Genomic DNA, 20,033 nt, shown 5'->3' on the forward strand with positions numbered 1-20,033 from the left:
TACCATCACGTTTCCGACTTTGATAAAGGTCGGATTGTAGCCTATCGCGATTGCGGTTTATTGTATCGCGACATTGCTGCTCGCGATAGCCGAGATCCAATGACTGTTAGTAGAATATTGAATCGGTGGGTTCAGGAGGGTAATACGGTACGCCGTGCTGGATCCCAACGGCCTCGTATCACTAGCAGTCGAGATGACAGGCATCTTATCCGCATGGCTGTAACGGATCGTGCAGCCACGTCTCGATCCCTGAGTCAACAGATGGGGACGTTTGCAAGACAACAACCATCTGCACGAACAGTTCAACGACGTTTGCAGCAGCATGGACTATCAGCTCGGAGACCATGGCTGCGGTTACCCTTGACGCTGCATCACAGACAGGAGCGCCTGCGATGGTGTACTCAACGACGAACCTGAGTGCACGAATGGCAAAACGTCATTTTTTCGGATGAATCCAGGTTCTGCTTACAGCATCATGATGGTCGCATCCGTGTTCGGCGACATCGCGGTGAACGCACATTGGAAGCGTGTATTCGTCATCGCCATACTGGCGTATTACCCGGCGTGATGGTATGGGGTGCCATTGGTTACACGTCTCAGTCACCTACTGTTCGCATTGACGGCACTTTGAACAGTGGACGTTACATTTCAGAGGTGTTACGACCCGTGGTTCTACTCTTCATTCGATCCCAGCGAAATCCTACGTTTCAGCAGGATAATGCACGACCGCATGTTGCAGGTCCTGTACGGGCCTTGCTGAATACAGGAAATGTTCGACTGCTGCCCTGGCCAGCACATTCTCCAGATCTCTCACCAACTGAAAACGTCTGGTCAATGGTGGCCGAGCAACTGGCTCGTCACAATACGCCAGTCACCACTCTGTGGTATCGTGTTGAAGCTGCATGGGCAGCTGTACCTGTACACGCCATCCAAGCTCTGTTTGACTCAATGTCCAGGTGTATCAAGACTGTTATTACGGCCAGAGGTGGTTGTTCTGTGTACTGATTTCTCAGGATCTATGCACCCAAACTGTGTGGAAATGTAATCACATGTCAGTTCTAATATAATATATTTGTCCAATGAATACCCGTTTATCATTTGCATTCCTTCTTGGTGTAGAAATTTTAATGGCCAGTAGCGTAGCTATTGTGTTTCAGACTTATTCAAGTTAACTTAAACCTTCCATAATTTAACATCATTTGTTTTCATAGTCGTCCTACAGTAGTGGCTAAGAAAATTTAATATCAATTCACTCAGTTGTCACGTTATAAATGTCTGCCAACCGCTTTCACCTTTACCATTTACGTTAACAGTTGAGTACAGTTGATTCAGTTATTGAAAACTGGGAAGTTAGATCTATCATATCACTGATATCGGGGTCGTTAGAGACGAAACAATAACTCAGTTGGATGTGGATGGAATGGGTAAGTTGCTCCAAGGTCGCCTAAAAAGATTTAAGAGATTATATGGACCTGCTCCGTCTGAACATGAAGCCAGTCTCACAAAAAAAATCTTTCTCATTGAATGATTTCGATCAATTTATGCAATCGAGTGGTTTTCTAGACTATCCTCACCTTTATAATTCAACGATCTTACTTATGTACCATTTCTGTCAGTATCTAGTAATGTGGAGTACTGCTTGCAAGATAGCGTTGTGCAAAAACTATTACGTGAAAATGTGTACTGAACTAATTAATTAGACGATTGACTTGTACGAAGATGGTTTGATAAGCCTGGTAAAAAAAGCAAGAAAAAATATTTGTTTCGTTAACAGCTCACCTTACTTTTCGGCATAGTCTCCTTTGAGGGACATACATTTGGTGCAGCGATTCTCTAGCTTTTTCGTCTCATCAGAAAAACAGATTCTGTCAAAATCTGCAAAATACTCGCTAACTGCAACTATCACTTCCTCGTTTGTTGAAAATTTCTTCCGAGTAAGCCAAAGTTTAAAGGTAGGGAACAGAAAGAAATCAGTTGAGGCTAAGTCCTCTGAACAGAACAAATCCCGAGACCAATTTATACTCTTTCGCTATTGTTATCGCTGATGTGTGAGATGGCGCATTATCATAGTGAACCTTGGTCATTTTTCAGCCAACGCAACTTTCAAACGATCCAGTAATGAAACATAACAGAGCCCAGTTGTGGTTCCGTCTTCTTCGGAGTAATGTATGAAGTTTAGGAATCCCAAAAAACCGTGTCCATCACCTTACCAGTTGACGAAATGGTCTTTTCTTTCTTCGGTGCATTTTCACCACCCTGTGTCCATTGTTTTGATTGCCGTTGTGACCATAATGTAAAATGATTGGTCTAGGTTTCATCAACAGCCACAAATGGGCGCAAAACGTCTTGCGGGTTGCGATCAAACATCGCGAGACATTGTGTTGAAACGTTGTGCCGGATACGCTTTTGGTCGACTGTAAGCAATCGTGGCACCCACCTCGCACAAAACTTCTTCATAAACAGTTCTCCATTAAGATTATTATGCACTCGCTGAGTTGAGATGCCTACAGTCGTAGCAATTTCACGAATTTTCATTCGACGGTCTTGCATTACCATATCACAGATTTTGTCAATGGTTTCCTTTATGGGGACCTCAGTTGGACGGCCGCAGTGTGCTTCGTCTTCGATGCTTGTCCCACCACGTTTAAATTCATGAATCCAAAAGTAAATTGTCTTGAAAGATGTTTCAGAGTCTGCTTGAACTTGATCCAGTTATGTTTTAATTTGTGCGGCAGTCCAATCGTTCAAATGAATGTGTTCAATAACAGCATGAAACTCGGTTTTCTCCATTTTTAATCACAGCCGACACACTGACCAATTGAGACGGCTGTCAACAATGAAATGCACGCTGTACAGTTTTGAAATTCTTTATACGATCTTTGGGAAATACAAGTATATATATCCACTTATAGTTGATAAATTAGAATACGTTTTTGTTATAATTTTCACGTTTTATTGGGGTTTTTGGGGTGTTTTCAAGATCAGCTCTTTCTTTCGTTTAAGATTCTACTACCATATCGCATTTTTTTGTTCCAGAGCCATCAATATAGCAAAAACAGTAAGCCTGGACGAGACGGGTTACACATGGCTTGTGAGAAGAGAGCCTGCTTCTGGACAAATGTGGTAAGCCAATCTGTAAAAGTTTTGTTTAATAAATAATTCAGCAGTTAAAAATTCACAAGGTTTTCCTGACTGTGTGAGAATCATGATTCATGATCCTGTGGATTACGTAGATTAATCAGTAGAGTGGAATTATCTGGTAACAAACTAAATTTGTTACGTCAAAAACAATTCACTGACGTAAGATGAAAACTGTTATCGTCAAGTCCCTGTTATTTTTACATATATTTATTTATCCTAGAACAGAGTAACAGTAGTGAAAAAATTTTCGCTATACTGAAATGAAAGTAATTAAAATTATAAGACATCTACTTTTAATGCTACGAAATTTAACTTGATTTGCTACTCAAAAATAGTAGAGTCGCGTAAGTTCTTTAAAATTTGGTATCAAGGGGATATTAGAAAGGGAGCTGACTTCACGCTATTGGCCACACCACCTCCACGATCGATATCACCGATAGGGGGCGTCTTGTTGGTTGCCATCCACTGTAATGACGTCGACATTAACGAAGTCTCATTTTAATGGTACATCACACTTTTATCACTACAGTGTTTCGTATCTACACAGGTGTGTGTTGTAATATGAGTAACCTTGCATAAACTTGCTACATCTGGTGATAGCATAGATTCTTCATTTGCAGCTATTGTGAAGTATATCGCAGAAGGTACTTCCCATTTTACCCTACATCATATTTCCTTCCCATTGTTTCCACAGATGAATGACAGGTAAAATGACTGTTGCGGCCCTGTGTCTGTAGCAAACTCTTATTTGCACAATCCATACGCTAGCAATGTATGAGAGACTGCAGGATATTAGTAGATCACGCACTGGAACTTGCTTTTTGATAGACTGCAAGTAGATTTTCGAGAAATGTTCTACGCATCTTTCTGCTGTTCCCTGTCAGTTCATGAACCTCAGCATTCCTCTGATATTGTTTCAGAAATCCAACAAATTTTCAGCGTCCTTTTATGTAGCTGGCCATTATCTTTTAACAAACTTCAGGGCGAGTATCATCAAAGTTATAGTATACGCTGTACTAGTATCTTCACACGTAAATGAACTGCCGTTTCCCAACACGTTATGAACGTATTGCTAGAGTCAGTAACCAGTTTACGGTCTTGGGAAAGTCATGAAAGACCTGAAGCTAACATTAAACCAAAAGAAGGACAGTGATGTGGAAACATTAAGGATAAAACCCTGTATAACTGAAATTAGCGAATTCAGTGGACACACAAGTAGAAAGCACATCTCGTCTCAACATTTACATGCTCACGCCGAAGCTCCAAATAAAACAAATTTTGTCGTGAGATGGTTATGATATGGGCTCATACAGAAGAGCCACCGGCAAGTTTAAATATATTCCCATTTGCGTCTTGCCATATCTGTGACGAATTTGTAGCGTTGTGTCGTCGTGGTAATCATAAAATAATACTAAATAAGGACGTTTAATGAAAAGCAAGTATAATGGTCTATATAAAAATACCTACATATAGTTCTCAGCACCACCAGTGACTTATTTTGTCACTGCTAAACAACTGATTACTTTGTGTTGACTAATTACTAAATCTAGTATTTGGACAGGAATTTGTTACCGCAAAAAGTCATTCTGACACCAGAACTAAAAATCTCTCACAAATCCTTCAGAATTCTATTGTTGATTTACAAAGCAGTCAGATGCATGGGTACATGTGTTTTCAACAACTTGTGACAGTCTATTACATTTCTTGTGAGAAAGATTGGGCAATTTAAGAGTTAATGAAATAGCTTTCTACTGACTTCCTCATTGTAATCCATTGCAGACTATATTCACTACAATTCTGTAAACAATGTTAAAATGATGTAACTTTCTTTTTCCTTATAATGGGATATAATCTTTTATCATATAGTATTTCTTAACTAAGTCACACTGTTGTGTTGTACTTAAATAAAATGTCCAGCTCCGACTTTGTTCCAGAGCCCAGAAACTCCTCTCGGTTGTATACAGGGTGTTACAAAAAGGTACGGCCAAACTTTCAGGAAACATTCCTCACACACAAATAAAGAAAAGATGTTATGTGGACATGTGTCCGGAAACGCTTAATTTCCGTGTTAGAGCTCATTTTAGTTTCGTCAGTATGTACTGTACTTCCTCGATTCACCGCCAGTTGGCCCAATTGAAGGAAGGTAATGTTGACATGCGACTCATTGCTCTACAGTACTAGTATCAAGCACATCAGTACGTAGCATCAACAGGTTAGTGTTCATCACGAACGTGGTTTTGCAGTCAGTGCAATGTTTACAAATGCGGAGTTGGCAGATGCCCGTTTGATGTATGGATTAGCACGGGGCAATAGCCTTGGCGCGGTACGTTTGTATCGAGACAGATTTCCAGAACGAAGGTGTCCCGACAGGAAGACGTTCGAAGCAATTGATCGGCGTCTTAGGGAGCACGGAACATTCCAGCTTCTGACTCGCGACTGGGGAACACCTAGAACGACGAGGACACCTGCAATGGACGAGGCAATTCTTGATGCAGTTGACGATAACCCAAATGTCAGCGTCAGAGAAGTTGCTGCTGTACAAGGTAACGTTGACCACGTCACTGTATGGAGAGTGCTACGGGAGAACCAGTTGTTTCCGTACCATGTACAGCGTGTGCAGGCACTATCAGCAGCTGATTGGCCTCCACGGGTACACTTCTGCGAATGGTTCATCCGACAATGTCTCAGTCCTCATTTCAGTGCAAATGTTCTCTTTTACGGATGAGGCTTCATTCCAACGTGATCAAATTGTAAATTTTCACAATCAACATGTGTGGGCTAACGAGAGTCCGCACGCAATTGTGCAATCACGTCATCAACACAGATATTCTGTGAAAGTTTGGGCAACCATTGTTGCTGATGTCTTGATTGGGCCCCATGTTCTCCCACCTACGCTCAATGGAGCACGTTATCATGATTTCATACGGGATACTCTACCTGTGCTGCTAGAACATGTGCCTTTACAAGTACGACACAACATGTGGTTCATGCACGATGGAGCTCCTGCACATTTCAGCCGAAGTGTTCGTACGCTTCTCAACAACAGATTCGGTGACCGATGGATTGGTAGAGGCGGACCAATTCCATGGCCTCCACGCTCTCCTCACCTCAACTCTCTTGACTTTCATTTATGGGGGCATTTGAAAGCTCTTGTCTACGCAACCCCGGTACCAAATGTAGAGACTCTTCGTGCTCGTATTGTGGACGGCTGTGATACAATACGCCATTCTACAGGGCTGCATCATCGCATCAAGGATTCCATGCGACGGAGGGTGGATGCATGTATCCTCGCTAACGGAGGACATTTTGAACATTTCCTGTAACAAAGTGTGTGAAGTCACGCTGGTACGTTCTGTTGCTGTGTGTTTCCATTCCATGATTAATGTGATTTGAAGAGAAGTAATAAAATGAGCTCTAACATGGAAAGGTAGCGTTTCCGGACACATGTCCACATAACATATTTTCTTTCTTTGTGTGTGAGGAATGATTCCTGAAAGTTTGGCCGTACCATTTTGTAACATCCTGTATACGAAGTAGATTTACATAATTGAATTTGAAGTCCGCCAAAATAAACAGCGCACTTAAAAACAGAATGCCGTCACAATAAATTCTGGCGATAGTGATAAAGAATGTTTGAGCATTCCAGTTTTGGTAATATTTTTACTTAATACTTTGTCTTATAAAGAACTGAGTCCTCATAATGTCTTTTCGTAATCGAGACATCTGAAACGAAATTGCTGCCCTTACATGTACGATATTTGAGTCATGTAAGATAAAAGAAACCTTCGCGATACAGCGTCAATATGCACCTCCAGATTTCCGTTACTAGGTCACTAATGTCTTGCGCGACTTCCTTTTGCAGCTCTCCATCCTGCTCGTCGCCGCAGGCTGCAACGCCGACGAAGCTTCTGGAGCGACGAACAGCGTCACAGTCACGTCTAACTTCGTTCCATTCTACAGCCACCCTCATATCCACGCCGTTCAGAGATTACTGAAGGTAACTCCTCTCTTACTATAAGCGCCACATTAACTGCAGTTCGTTTGATTGCTGTTGCTGATTTTTGGTATTCAACGAATTATCATTTTGCAGCCTCTTATCAGCGGAAAGGTCAAACTCGTTGTTCGATCAATCATCTAAATTATTATTCCTACTACAAGAATTCAGTTAACAATATCAAATCTCCGCCTAAGGTTGCTGCTACACTTTTAATTTTAGAGATTTCAGTGTGTCTACAGTAACAGAAAAAAATGCCACATCACCCACAGACACCCATAGTGAGTCAGGAGGAAAGGTAAATGCTTTGAGGGGTGATACTAGTGGTGATTCTGAACAAAAACCTACTAATAAACATATGCCCTTTTCTTAATCGTTTCCTGGTAAACCAATGAAAACAGCTAGGGACGGGAAACGTGTCGCGTTGTCTTTACTAACCGTGGCAGTACGCAGTTCACTTGCGCATGGTGCAGTTGCTTACCTCAAGTCCCAGCCCGACAGTGTTCGTCGTAGTGCACGGTACTATAGTGTTGTTACGTGAACAACGAATTCAGTTTTGAGCAGTGAAAATGCCACGGATCTTCACACATGCAGAGTACGCGGGCATGGTGTTTGTCTATGGTTTGTCCAATGGGAATTCCAGAGATGCTGTGCGATAATACCAACAACGATTTCCGAATCGCAGAGTGCCAGATAGCAGGATGTTTAGCAGGGTGTTTCACACATTGCGTGAGCGTGGTACGCTTCCCAGCGTAAATGTTGTCCCTGAACGTCTCGTGCAACAACCTCTTAATGAAGTTGAGAACATTCTTCAAGTAGTGGAACGCAACCCTACTAGCAGCATTCGAAGAATTGCTGCCCAACTTGGTTCAAATGATTCAAATGGCTCTGAGCACTATGGGACTTAACTTCTGGGGTCATCAGTCCCCTATAGCTTATAACTACTTAAACCTAACTAACCTAAGGACATCACTCACATCCATGCCCGAGGCAGGATTCGAACCTGTGACCGTAGCGGTCACGCGGTTCCAGACTGAAGCGCCTAGAACCGCTCGGCCATCCTGGTCGGCCCCAACTTGGTATTCCACAAACACGAGTGATACGCACAGTACACGAGCACGGTCTGTATCCCTTTCATCGGCAGAACTTACATCTGCATGAAGGAGATGCTGCCGCCCGGCAAGAATTCTGTCAACGGATCATTGCCAATGAGCGATTAATTCCACGTATTCTGTTCACTGATCAGTCAACATTTACCCGCAACGGAATCAACAACACGCGCAACTCTCATGTATGGGCAAATGAAAATGTGCACGCTCCTGTGGAAACGAATTTTCAACGACGTTTCTCAGTCAGCGTGTGGTACGGTATTATTGATGAGCAACTCATCGGTCCAGTTCTTTTAGATAACCGTCTTACTGGGACACGCTATCTTGAATTTCTTCAAAATGTGTTACCGCGTCCGCAGCTCGTGGTCGTGCGGTAGCGTTCTCGCTTCCCGCGCCCGGGTTCCCGGGTTCGATTCCCGGCGGGGTCAGGGATTTTCTCTGCCTCGTGATGACTGGGTGTTGTGTGCTGTCCTTAGGTTAGTTAGGTTTAAGTAGTTCTAAGTTCTAGGCGACTGATGACCATAGATGTTAAGTCCCATAGTGCTCAGAGCCATCTGAAGCCATTTTGTGTTACCGCAATACATGGAGGATATCACTTTGGCAACACGAGCTCGCATGTACTTTCAGCATGACGGAGCTCCTACACATTCCGTACGGCCAGTGACACAGTATCTCAACACAATGTATCCTGGTCGTCGGATCGGTCGCCGTGGAGTCATTGATTGGCCACCGAGGTCACCCGATCTTACCCCATTCGATTACTGTTTGTGGGGGTGGCTGAATAGCGACGTCTACAAGTGCAGAGTGGGCACAAGAGAGGAACTTCTCGCTCGTATTTTACATGCTTGTGCCCAGGCAAAGGAATGCAAAACTGAGCTCCGATCGGCGACATAACACCTGTCTACAAGAGCAGCAACTTGCATTGATGTTGACGGTGGACCGTTTGAACATCTTCTGTGAGGAAACGTACACAGTTAAACAAGCCATAACATTAAAGTGTCCTAATTTACCGTCACCTGCGCCTCTCCCGTTCTTCTCTGTTTCCATTGGTTTACCCGAAGACGGTTAAGAAAAGGGCACATGTTTATTAGAAGTAGTTTGTTCAGGATCACCAGTAGTATCACCCGTCAAAGCATGTACCTTTCCTCCTGACTCACCGTCTATATATACAGTATACAGGGCTAGTCACCTAACATTACCGCTGGATGTATTTCGTAAACCACATCAAATACTGACGATCGATTCCACAGACCGAACGTGAGGAGAGGGGCTGGTGTAATTGGTTAATACAAACCATAAAAAAATGCACGGAAGTACGTTTTTTAACACAAACCTACGTTTTTTTAAATGGAACCACGTTAGTTTTATTAGCACATCTGAACATATAAACAAATACGTAATCAGTGCCGTTTGTTGCATTGTAAAATGTTAATTACATCCGGAGATATTGTAACTTAAAGTTGACGCTTGTGTACCACTCCTCCGCTGTTCGACCGTGTGTATCGGAGAGCACCGAATTTCGTAGGGATCCAAAGGAACGGTGATGGACCTTAGGTATAGAAGAGACTGGAACAGCACATTATGTCCACATGCTAACACCTTTTTATTGGCCTTTTTCACTGACGCACATGTACATTACCATGAGGGGTGAGGTACACGTACACTCGTGGTTTCCGTTTTCAATTACGGAGTGGAATAGAGTGTGTCCCGACATGTCAGGCCAATAGATGTTCAATGTGTTGGCCATCATTTGCTGCACACAATTGCAATCTCTGGCGTAATGAATGTCGTACACGCCGCAGTACATCTGGTGTAATGTCGCCGCGGGCTGCCACAATACGTTGTTTCATATTCTCTGGGGTTGTAGGCACATCACGGTACACATTCTCCTTTAACGTACCCCACCGAAAGAAGTCGAGAGGTGTAAGATCAGGAGAACGGGCTGGCCAATTTATGCGTCCTCCACGTCCTATGAAACGCCCGTCGAACATCCTGTCAAGGGTCAGCCTAGTGTTAATTGCGGAATGTGCAGGTGCACCATCATGCTGATACCACATACGTCGACGTGTTTCCAGTGGGACACACTCTATTCCACTTCGTAATTGAAAACGGAAACCACGTGTGTACATTTACCTCACCCCTCATGGTAATGTACATGTGCGTCAGTTAAAAAGACCAATAAAAAGGTGTTAGCATGTGGACGTAATGTGCTGTTCCAGTCTCTTCTGTACCTAAGGTCCATCACCGTTCCTTTTGGATCCCTGCGTAATTCGGTGCTCTCCGATACACACGATCGAACAGCGGAGAAGTGGTACTCAAGCGTCAACTTTAGGTTACAATATCTCCGGATGTAATTAACATTTTACAATGCAACAAACGGCACTGATTACGTATTTGTTTATATGTTCAGATGTGCTAACAAAACTAACGGGGTTCCATTTAAAAAAACGTAGGTTTGTGTTAAAAAACATACTTCCGTGCATTTTTTTATGGTTTGTATTAACCAATTACACTAGCCCCTCTCCTCACGTTCGGTCTGTGGAATCGATTTGTCAGTATTTGATGTTGTTTACGAAATATATCCAGCGGTAACGTTAGGTGACTCACCCTGTATATCCCATTACATCGAGCACTTCACCCTGAACGATTGTTGATTCGTTTTCTGCATTTTTATCAAACAGAGATACTACCCGATTTTAGTGACCCAGCTGTGCGTGACCAGTTAAAACAGAGACAGGAATATTTACCATACTTCATATCATCAAACATTTTAACAAGGCAAAAATGCAACACTACTCATAGGGGTCAAGTTAACAAAATAAAAACGTAAGTTATAGTGGTTCATATATTCACAGTAGTCTACTTTTAACTAACTATATTCACGGATTTGCTCGCCTGGACCAGTGGTCACCAAGCCCATGAAAATTCTGAGCTACTGTACCGTTTTTAAATCCTACTGTGAGATACTAAATGAAACTAGGACAGAACTAAAATTTTTTTTTTTTAAATTATACATTTTTATTGCCTATAAACTTACATTTCTGATAAATATGATCTCAATTGTAATTTAACTGCATATAAGAAAAAGGAATTGAAACTGAATTGCACATAAGAAAGAAACTTTAATGAGAAGGGTGGTACTCTATTTTTGTCATAAACAAGTGTTTCAATGATGGGAGAGTAGGTAGTGGCTGCCACTCAGATACTGGTACAATTGTCCAAGTATTAAACAATCAGTCTGTTTCTATACATATTCATACTGGAGAAAGAAACCTCACACAGATACGTAGAGTCGAACATTGCCTTCACTTTGAGACCAATTTGAGCAAAATTGTATATTTTTCTTTAGGAACAAGAGGCCTAATATTTTCAGAATTTAAAGACAGCGATTTTTATTTGCTGCTTTATTTTTGCCTAATGGTTGAGTGTCAAGCATTAAGATTGGATTTTAGCTACCCTACCTTTTGTTTCCTTAAATCAATCCCTGAGTGCACGGGTTTCATGTGACGTTCGACGTACCGTTTCTTCCCAACTGATCCACTGGCAAAGCACAGTAAACGCACACTTCATCATCAGTTTTCCTCTATGTTGGCAGGTCCTTTGCGTCTCCATTTCCTGCGATCCTTTGCTTCCTTCTTAAACACACACATTTGTTCTTTACTTGGGTAAAGAAGTAATCAGTTTCCTATTCCGAGTGAAAGTGACAAGTTTTTTTCTTATTTTTTACTTCAATACATCATCATTAGAAGAAAAACAGCTTCGTATCAATACGAAAATCAAACTGTCCACGTTAGCAGATGTCTGGTATTCATACGAAAACCATAACGTACACTATGAGGCAGACAATGTATTCTTGACTGACAATGGCAGTTGCGAGGGATAAACAAGACGTTGTTGTCGTGTTTGACGATCACTGGCCTAGACTTAAGCATCCATATAGGCGGCATTTAAAAGTTTTCTTGGACTGAAATGGTATTGCGCGTAGCAGCACTATTAAAAGTATTATTTGTAACCATAGTTTGAGCTAGAGTCGCCCTGGCAGTGTAAAAACAGGCTGTTCTCGTCGTCAACGTTGGAAAGACACACGTATCACGTTGACAATATTAATACTGATATCTACACCCACGATGCTCAGCCTGTACGTATGCACTTTATTCATCGTTCGTTTTCTGGCGTCATTATCATCTATCCGATTTTTTTTTATATGACAGTTAATCAGCAGGAGACGACAGGACATTGGGAACTCACCCTTTATCCTCATACGTCGCGTTGGGAGGTTGATTCCCCGTCCGCCTCTGTACTTGCGTGTGCAGCGTGGCGGATTGCTAACCAAAGGGGCCTCGGTTCGATTCCCAGCCGTGTTGGAGATTTTCTCCGCTTGGGGACTGTGAATTGTGTTGTCCTTTCGTTCGTACTGTCATAACTGACATTTTGCTGTTGAGATGTCTGTATGGGCACGACCCGAAAGTCAATGAATTAAAAAAAAAAGTTGTTTCCACTATAAAGCAGACCAGGAGGGAGCTTGAAGTCATGTTGATACCGCAGAAAATATTAGGGATGGCACAAGGGTTTCAAACCACAAAACACACTCGTTTAACCATGAAAATAAAATGTGCGACAGGAGAAGTGTTTTCACATGAAGTTTAAATATATTTCTTTCTACAACTCCTCTTTATATCACAGAGATACTATTAAATAGAAAGAAATAATTAGTCACACACACAGAAGAACCTTAGTCACACACACAGAAGAACCTATAAATGAACAGCATGTAGCCAGTTAAATATATTTTAGTTCTTTCTTTTTTTAATATGTGTTCTTTTTTCTGTTGAAGCGTTCCACACCATAGCGTTTACCGTCAGTATGATCTACTGAACATGTAACTAACTAATTAACTAACCTTTGTTAGAAGCAGAGATCGACAACAGACGACTCATATATCTCTCATTGTTGATCAAACAACATCACAAGTCTTGTCTGAAATCGGTGCAGCAAAGGAGCATCGTAACTGAATCATGAAAATAGGAAACTATTTTCCTACTCAGAAATATCACGTTTTTTAAGGTCGCTTTACTTCCGATGATGTGCGTTTTCCAGGAAAACAGCTACTCGACGAATTCTGATGTTGAGTAAATGCTTATGGATACAGACAGCAACGGTAACTAGTCCCATATTCACACACAAGGGCAGAAGGAGTGTAGCCAGTCTGTCTGTGTATAGAATAAATTCAGTGTGCAAGTGTAAGAAAGTGTTCTAAATGTTTTCGTAGCGTGTGTCTGAGGTGGAACATGGGAACCAGTATGGTATTCATCTAATGGGATGTGCGAAACTGACTAAAAACCACATCAAGGGTGACCAGCACGCCAACCCCTCGTCGTTAATCCGCCGGACGGATTGGATCAGGGGCTGGCACATCTACCCTTCCCGGAAGCGGTCGCGTTAACACACCCGGGTACCCGGGCGAGTCGATAGATGTACAAAGAAATGTATTCAGGCATTTAGGCAGGCAGTGATAGAGACATTCCACGGCGTACGCTCCCTGGACATTTTTAGCATCTATGATGGTTAAAGAAGGACTTTGGTAAGTTATCCAATATTGCTAGTGCCCGCTTGCATCCCTGCACAGTTGAAATCTTCCAGATATATTTTCGAAAAGAATTTTTCCGAGTCGTGAGGCTAATATTATTCTAATTTTTCCGTGTCGTGAGGCTAATATTATTCTACGGTGGGCTGAAGAGCATGTTTTAACCTCCATTGATTTTCTTGGTTTATATTTAACGAATATTAACTCTAAAAAACAAATCTTGAATCTCATAGAGAGCTACCTCGTATATATAGTGACAGTTCAACACGAAAAGTAGTCTACTTCGCATATTTTCATACGCTTATGTCGTATGATATTATCTTTTGGGGTAATTCTTCTAATTCAAAAGTATTTTTGGCGCAAAAACGGGCTGTTCGAGCTATATGTGGTGTAAGTTCAAGGACCTCTTGTTGACCCCTATTCAATAGTCTGGGAATACTGATATTGCCCTCACAGTATATATTTTCTTTAATGTCGTTTGTTGTTAGCAATATTAGCTTATTCCCAAGAGTTAGCAACTTTCACTCAGTTACTGCTAGGCAGAAATCAAATCTGCATGTGGAATGCACTTCCTTGACTCTTGTACAGAAAGGAGTGCAGTATTTCGCATCCATTTTCAATAAGCTACAACAAGAACTCAAAAATCTTAGCAGTAGCCCAAACTCTTTTAAGTCTAAACTGAAGAGTTTCCTCATGGCTCACTCCTTCTATTCTGTTGAGGAACTCCAGGAAGAGCTAAAAAATTAAGCAAATTCCAGTGTTACATTGTTGATTTTTTTTATTTAATCTTACGACTTGTCGCCTGAATATGTTTCTTATATTTCATTTTATCTGTTTCTACAATCGTGTTATAATTTCATGTATTGACTCGTTCCATCATCATGGAGACTTCTCCTTAATTTGGTCCCACGGAACAATAAATAAATAAATAAAATAAATATGTCAAAGTACTTCCTTATAAGAAACGAGAACTGTATGAATTGTACGAGGACATCTGGAACCATCTACCTTCTGTCATAAATCAAGGCCTGTGACTGTTTTATGTTGGAAATGTGACTCTGCACGCCATTAGATAAAGTATCTGACCAACAGTGTAAGGACACTCCTATGTAATGCTGAATTGACCACTAGATGTCACGAGCGGCGAGCCCGCCACTAAAAAAGGAGGCAGGGAGCATTGTGTGTGACAGGACAATACGTCGTTCAGGAGAGCTCAGTGATTTCCAGCGTGGACTGGTCATTTCATGTCACCTGAGGAACAAATCCATCACGGACATTTCAGCCCGTCTAAAGCTGCCCATAGCGACTGATGGTGCTGTGATTGTGAAATTGGAAACGCGAAGGAACAACCACTGCCAAATCAAGCCCTGACATCATGTACAGACAGACAAAAACCGTCGAGCACAGCACAGGGCAGTCGTAAAAAAATCACAGGAAATCAGCGGAAGAAATCACTAGCGGGTTCCAAAGTGCTACAAGGATCCCAGCTAGCACAACGAATAAGTGTAGGGGGTTAAAACGATTGGGCTACATTGGTAGAGCAGCTCATCAAAAGCCACGTATTTCAGTACTCACTGCTAAGCGATTCTTCAGATGGTGCAAACAGCGACATCACCGGACAGTGGATGACTTGGAGTAGTGAATCGTTTTATACTCTGTGGCAATCCGATTGAAGGGTTTGGGTTATGGGATTGTTTTTCATGGTCAGCGTGTGGTCCCCTTATTGGGCTTATAAAACGCTAAATGCAGAACAACGTGAACATACTTTACAGCATTGTAAAACAGTAGAGGAACAGTTCAGGGACGGTGACTGCATCAGCATGAGAGTGCACTCTGTCATAAACCAGCATATCGAGATGAATCTGCAGGTTTCTTCCATTATGCTCTTTTCTTCAGAAACGCTTTCCTTGCTATTGCCAGTCTACATTTTATATCCTCTCTACTTCGACCATCATCAGTTACTTTGCTCCCCAAATAGCAAAACTCCTTTACTACTTTAAGTGTCTCATTTCCTAATCTAATTCCCTCAGCATCGCCCGACTTAATTCGACTACATTCCATTATCCTCGTTTTGCTTTTGTTGATGTTCATCTTATGTCCTCCCTTCAAGACACTTTCCACTCCGTTCAACTGCTCTTCCAAGTCCTTTGCTGTCTCTGACAGAATTACAATGTCATCGGCGAACCTCAAAGTTTTTATTTCTTCTCCATGGATTTTAATACCTACTCCGAGTTTTTCTTTTGTTTCCTTCACTGCTTGCTCAATATACAGATTGAATAACATCGGGGAGAGGCTACAACCCTGTCTCACTCCCTTCCCAACCACTGCTTCCCTTTCATGTCTCTCGACTCTTATAACTGCCATCTGGTTTCTGTACAAATTGTAAATAGTCTTTCGCTCCCTGTATTGTACCCTTGCCACCTTCAGAATTTGAAAGAGATTATTCCAGTCAACATTGTCAAAAGCTTTCTCCAAGTCTACAAATGCTAGAAACGTAGGTTTGCCTTTTCTTAATCTAGCTTCTAAGATAAGTCGTAGGGTCAGTATTGCCTCACGTGTTCCCATATTTCTACGGAATCCAAACTGATCTTCCCCGAGGTCGGCTTCTACCAGTTTTTCCATTCGTCTGTACAGAATTCGCGTTAGTATTCTGCAGCCGTGACTTATTAAATTGATAGTTCGGTAATTTTCACATCTGTCAACTCCTGCTTTCTTTGGGATTGGAATTATTATATTCTTCTTGAAGTCTGAGGGTATTTCGCCTATCTCATACATCTTGCTCACCAGATGGTAGAGTTTTGTCAGGGCTGGCTCTCCCAAGGCTGTCAGTAGTTCTAATGGAATGTTGTCTACTTCCGGGGCCTTGTTCCGACTTAGGTCTTTCAGTGCTCTATCAAATTCTTCACGCAGTATCGTATCTCCTATTTCATCTTCATCTACATCCTCTTCCATTTCCATAATATTGTCCTCAAGAACATCGCCCTTGTATAGTCCCTCTATATACTCCTTCTACCTTATTGCTTTCCCTTATTTGCTTGGAACTGGGTTTCCATCTGAGCCCTTGATATTGATACGAGTGGTTCTCTTTTCTCCAAAGGTCTCTTTAATTTTCCTGTAGGCAGTATCTATCTTACCCCTAGTGAGACAAGCCTCTACATCCTTACATTTGTCCTCTAGCCATGCCTACTTAGCCATTTTGCACTTCCTGTCGATCTCATTATTGAGACGTTTGTATTCCTTTTTGCCTGCTTCATTTACTGCATTTTTATATTTTCTCCTTTCATCAATTAAATTCAGTATTTCTTGTCACCCAAGGATTTATACTAGCCCTCGGCTTTTTACCTACTTGATCCTCTGCTGCCTTCACCACTTCATCCCTCAAAGCTATCCATTCTTCTTCTACTGTATTTCTTTCCGCCATTCTTGTCAATTATTCCTTGATGCTCTTCCTGAAACTCTCTACAACCTCTGGTTCTGTCAGTTTATCCAGGTCCCATCTCCTCAAATTCTCACCTTTTTGCAGTTTCTTCAGTTTTAATCTACAGTTCATAACCAATAGATTGTGGTCAGAGTCCGCATCTGCCCCTGGAAATGTCTTACAATTTAAAACCCGGTTCCTAAATCTCTGTCTTACCATTATATAATCTATCTGAAACCTGTCAGTATCTCCAGGCTTCTCCCATGTATACAACCTCCTTTTATGATTCTTGAACCAAGTGTTAGCTATGATTAAGTTGTGCTCTGTGCAAAATTCTACCAGGCGGCTTCCTCTTTCGTTTCTTACCCCCAATCCATATTCACCTACTACGTTTCCTTCTCTTCCTTTTCCTACTATCGAATTCCAGTCACCCTTGACTATTACATTTTCGTCTCCCTTCACTATCTGAATAATTTCTTTATTCTCATCATACATTTCTTCAATTTCTTCGTCATCTGCAGAGCTAGTTGGCCTATAGACTTGTACTACTGTTGTAGGCGTGGGCTTCGGTCTATCTTGGCCACAATAATGCGTTCACTATGTTGTTTGTAGTAGCTTACCCGAACTCCTATTTTTTTTATTCATTATTAAACCTACTCCTGCATTACCCCTATTTGATTTTGTATTTTTAACCCTGTATTCACCTGACCAAAAGTCTTGTTCCTCCTGCCACCGAACTTCACTAATTCCCACTATATCTAACTTTAACCTATCCATTTCCCTTTTTAAATTTTCTAACCTACCTGCCCGATTAAGGGCTCTGACATTCCACGCTCCGATCCGTAGAACGCCAGTTTTCTTTCTCCTGATAACGACGTCCTCCTGAGTAGTCCCCGCCCGGAGATCCGAATGGGGGACTATTTTACCTCCGGAATATTTTACCCAAGAGGACGCCATCATCATTTAACCATACAGTAAAGCTGCATGCCCTCGGGAAAAATTACGGCCGTAGTTTCCCCTTGCTTTCAGCCGTTCGCAGTACCAGCACAGCAAGGCTGTTTTGGTTAATGTTACAAGGCCAGATCAGTCAATCATACAGACTGTTGTCCCTGCAACTACTGAAAAGGCTGCTGCCCCTCTTCAGGAACCATACGTTTGTCTGGCCTCTCAACAGACACCCCTCCGTTGTGGTTGCACCTACGGTACGGCTATCTGTATCGCTGAGGCACGCAAGCCTCCCCACCAACGGCAATGTCTATGGTTCATGGGGGGAATACTGTACATTATGTGATCAAAAGTAATTGGACACCTGGCTGAAAATGACTTACAAGTTCGTGGCGCCCTCCAACGGTAATGCTGGAATTCAGTATGGTGTTGGCCTACCCTTAGCCTTGATGACAGCTTCCACCCTCGCAGACATACGTTCAATCAGGTGCTGGAAAGTTTCTTAGGGAATGGTAGCCCATTCTTCACGGAGTACTGCACTGAGGAGGGGTATCGATGTCGGTCGGTGAGGCCTCGCACGAAGTCGGTGTTCCAAAACATCCCAAAGGTGTTCTATAGGATTCAAGTCAGGACTCTGTGCAGGCCAGTCCATTATCGTCGTGTAACCACTCCGCCACAGGCATTAAGAACACGTGCTCGATCGTGTTGAAAGACGCAATCGCCATCCTCGAATTGCTCTTCAACTGTGGGAAGCAAGAAGATGTTTAAAACATCAATGTAGGCCTGTGCTGTGATAGTGCCACGCAAAACGACAAGGGGTGCAAGCCCCTTCCATGAAAATCACGACCAAACCATAACACCACCGTCTCCGAATTTTACTGTTCGCACTACGCAAGCTGGCAGATGATGTTCACCAGGCATTCGCCATATCAACACCCTGCCCTCGGGTCGCCACATTCTGCACCGTGATTCGTTACTCCTCACAACGTTTTTACGCTGTTCAATCGGCCAATGTTTACGCTCCTTACACCAAGCCAGGCGTCGTTTGGCATTTACCGGCGAATTGTGTGGCTTATGAGTAGCCGCTCGACCATGAAATCCAAGTTTTCTCACCTCCTAACTTACTGTCATAGTACTTGCAGTGGATCCTGATGCAGTTTGGAATTCCTGTGTGATGGTCTGGATAGATGTCTGCCTATTACACATTACGACCCTCTACAGCTGTCGATGGTCTCTGTCATTCAACAGACGAGGTCGGCCTGCACGCTTTTGTGCTTTACGTGTCCCTTGACGTTTTCACTCCACTACCACATCGGAAACAGTGGCCTTAGGGATGTTTGGGAGTGTGGAAATCTCGCGTACAGACGTATGACATAAATGATACCCAATCACCTGACCACGTTCGAAGTCCGTGAGTTTCGCGGAGCGCCCCATTCTCCTCTATCACGATGTCTAATGACTGCTGAGGTCGCTGATGTAGAGTACCTGGCAGTAGGTGGCAGCACAATGCACCTATTATGAAAACCGTATGTTTTTGTGGCTGTTTGGATACTTTTGATCACGTAGTGTATGTACTCATACCGTGAGATACTGAGGGAAAATGTGAGATTCGTTACAGGCTATCAAATCACAGTGTGGTTATCAGTTTATCGGGACATTCTTTGTCTGCATATTAAATAATACTGACAACAATTGTTTGTTCACCATATACAGTGAATCAGCGACTTCGTCTGGAGAGGTAGGTCAACCGCCGGCAGTGCCGTATCGAGTTTTACTGTAGGGGTGAGCACTTGCAACACAGGCTGCCGATATAATCAAAATGAGAGTTTTTTGCACTGTCTG

At 42.4% G+C, this 20,033-nt stretch overlaps 1 protein-coding gene across 1 annotated transcript in view; it reads left to right on the top strand.

Annotated features, from left to right (window-relative positions):
- The first annotated feature begins 3,084 nt into the window (after positions 1 to 3,084).
- Positions 3,085 to 20,033, top strand: part of LOC126249405 (palmitoleoyl-protein carboxylesterase NOTUM) — a 240,559-nt gene continuing 223,610 nt past the window's right edge. Inside the window, exons 1-2 of the mRNA XM_049951059.1 lie at positions 3,085 to 3,123; positions 7,004 to 7,138. Of these exons, the coding sequence (XP_049807016.1) occupies positions 3,085 to 3,123; positions 7,004 to 7,138 (174 nt within the window). The remainder of the gene's footprint in view (positions 3,124 to 7,003; positions 7,139 to 20,033) is intronic.

This window comes from Schistocerca nitens, chromosome 3 (assembly GCF_023898315.1).
Source record: "Schistocerca nitens isolate TAMUIC-IGC-003100 chromosome 3, iqSchNite1.1, whole genome shotgun sequence".
Lineage (NCBI taxonomy): Eukaryota > Metazoa > Arthropoda > Insecta > Orthoptera > Acrididae > Schistocerca > Schistocerca nitens.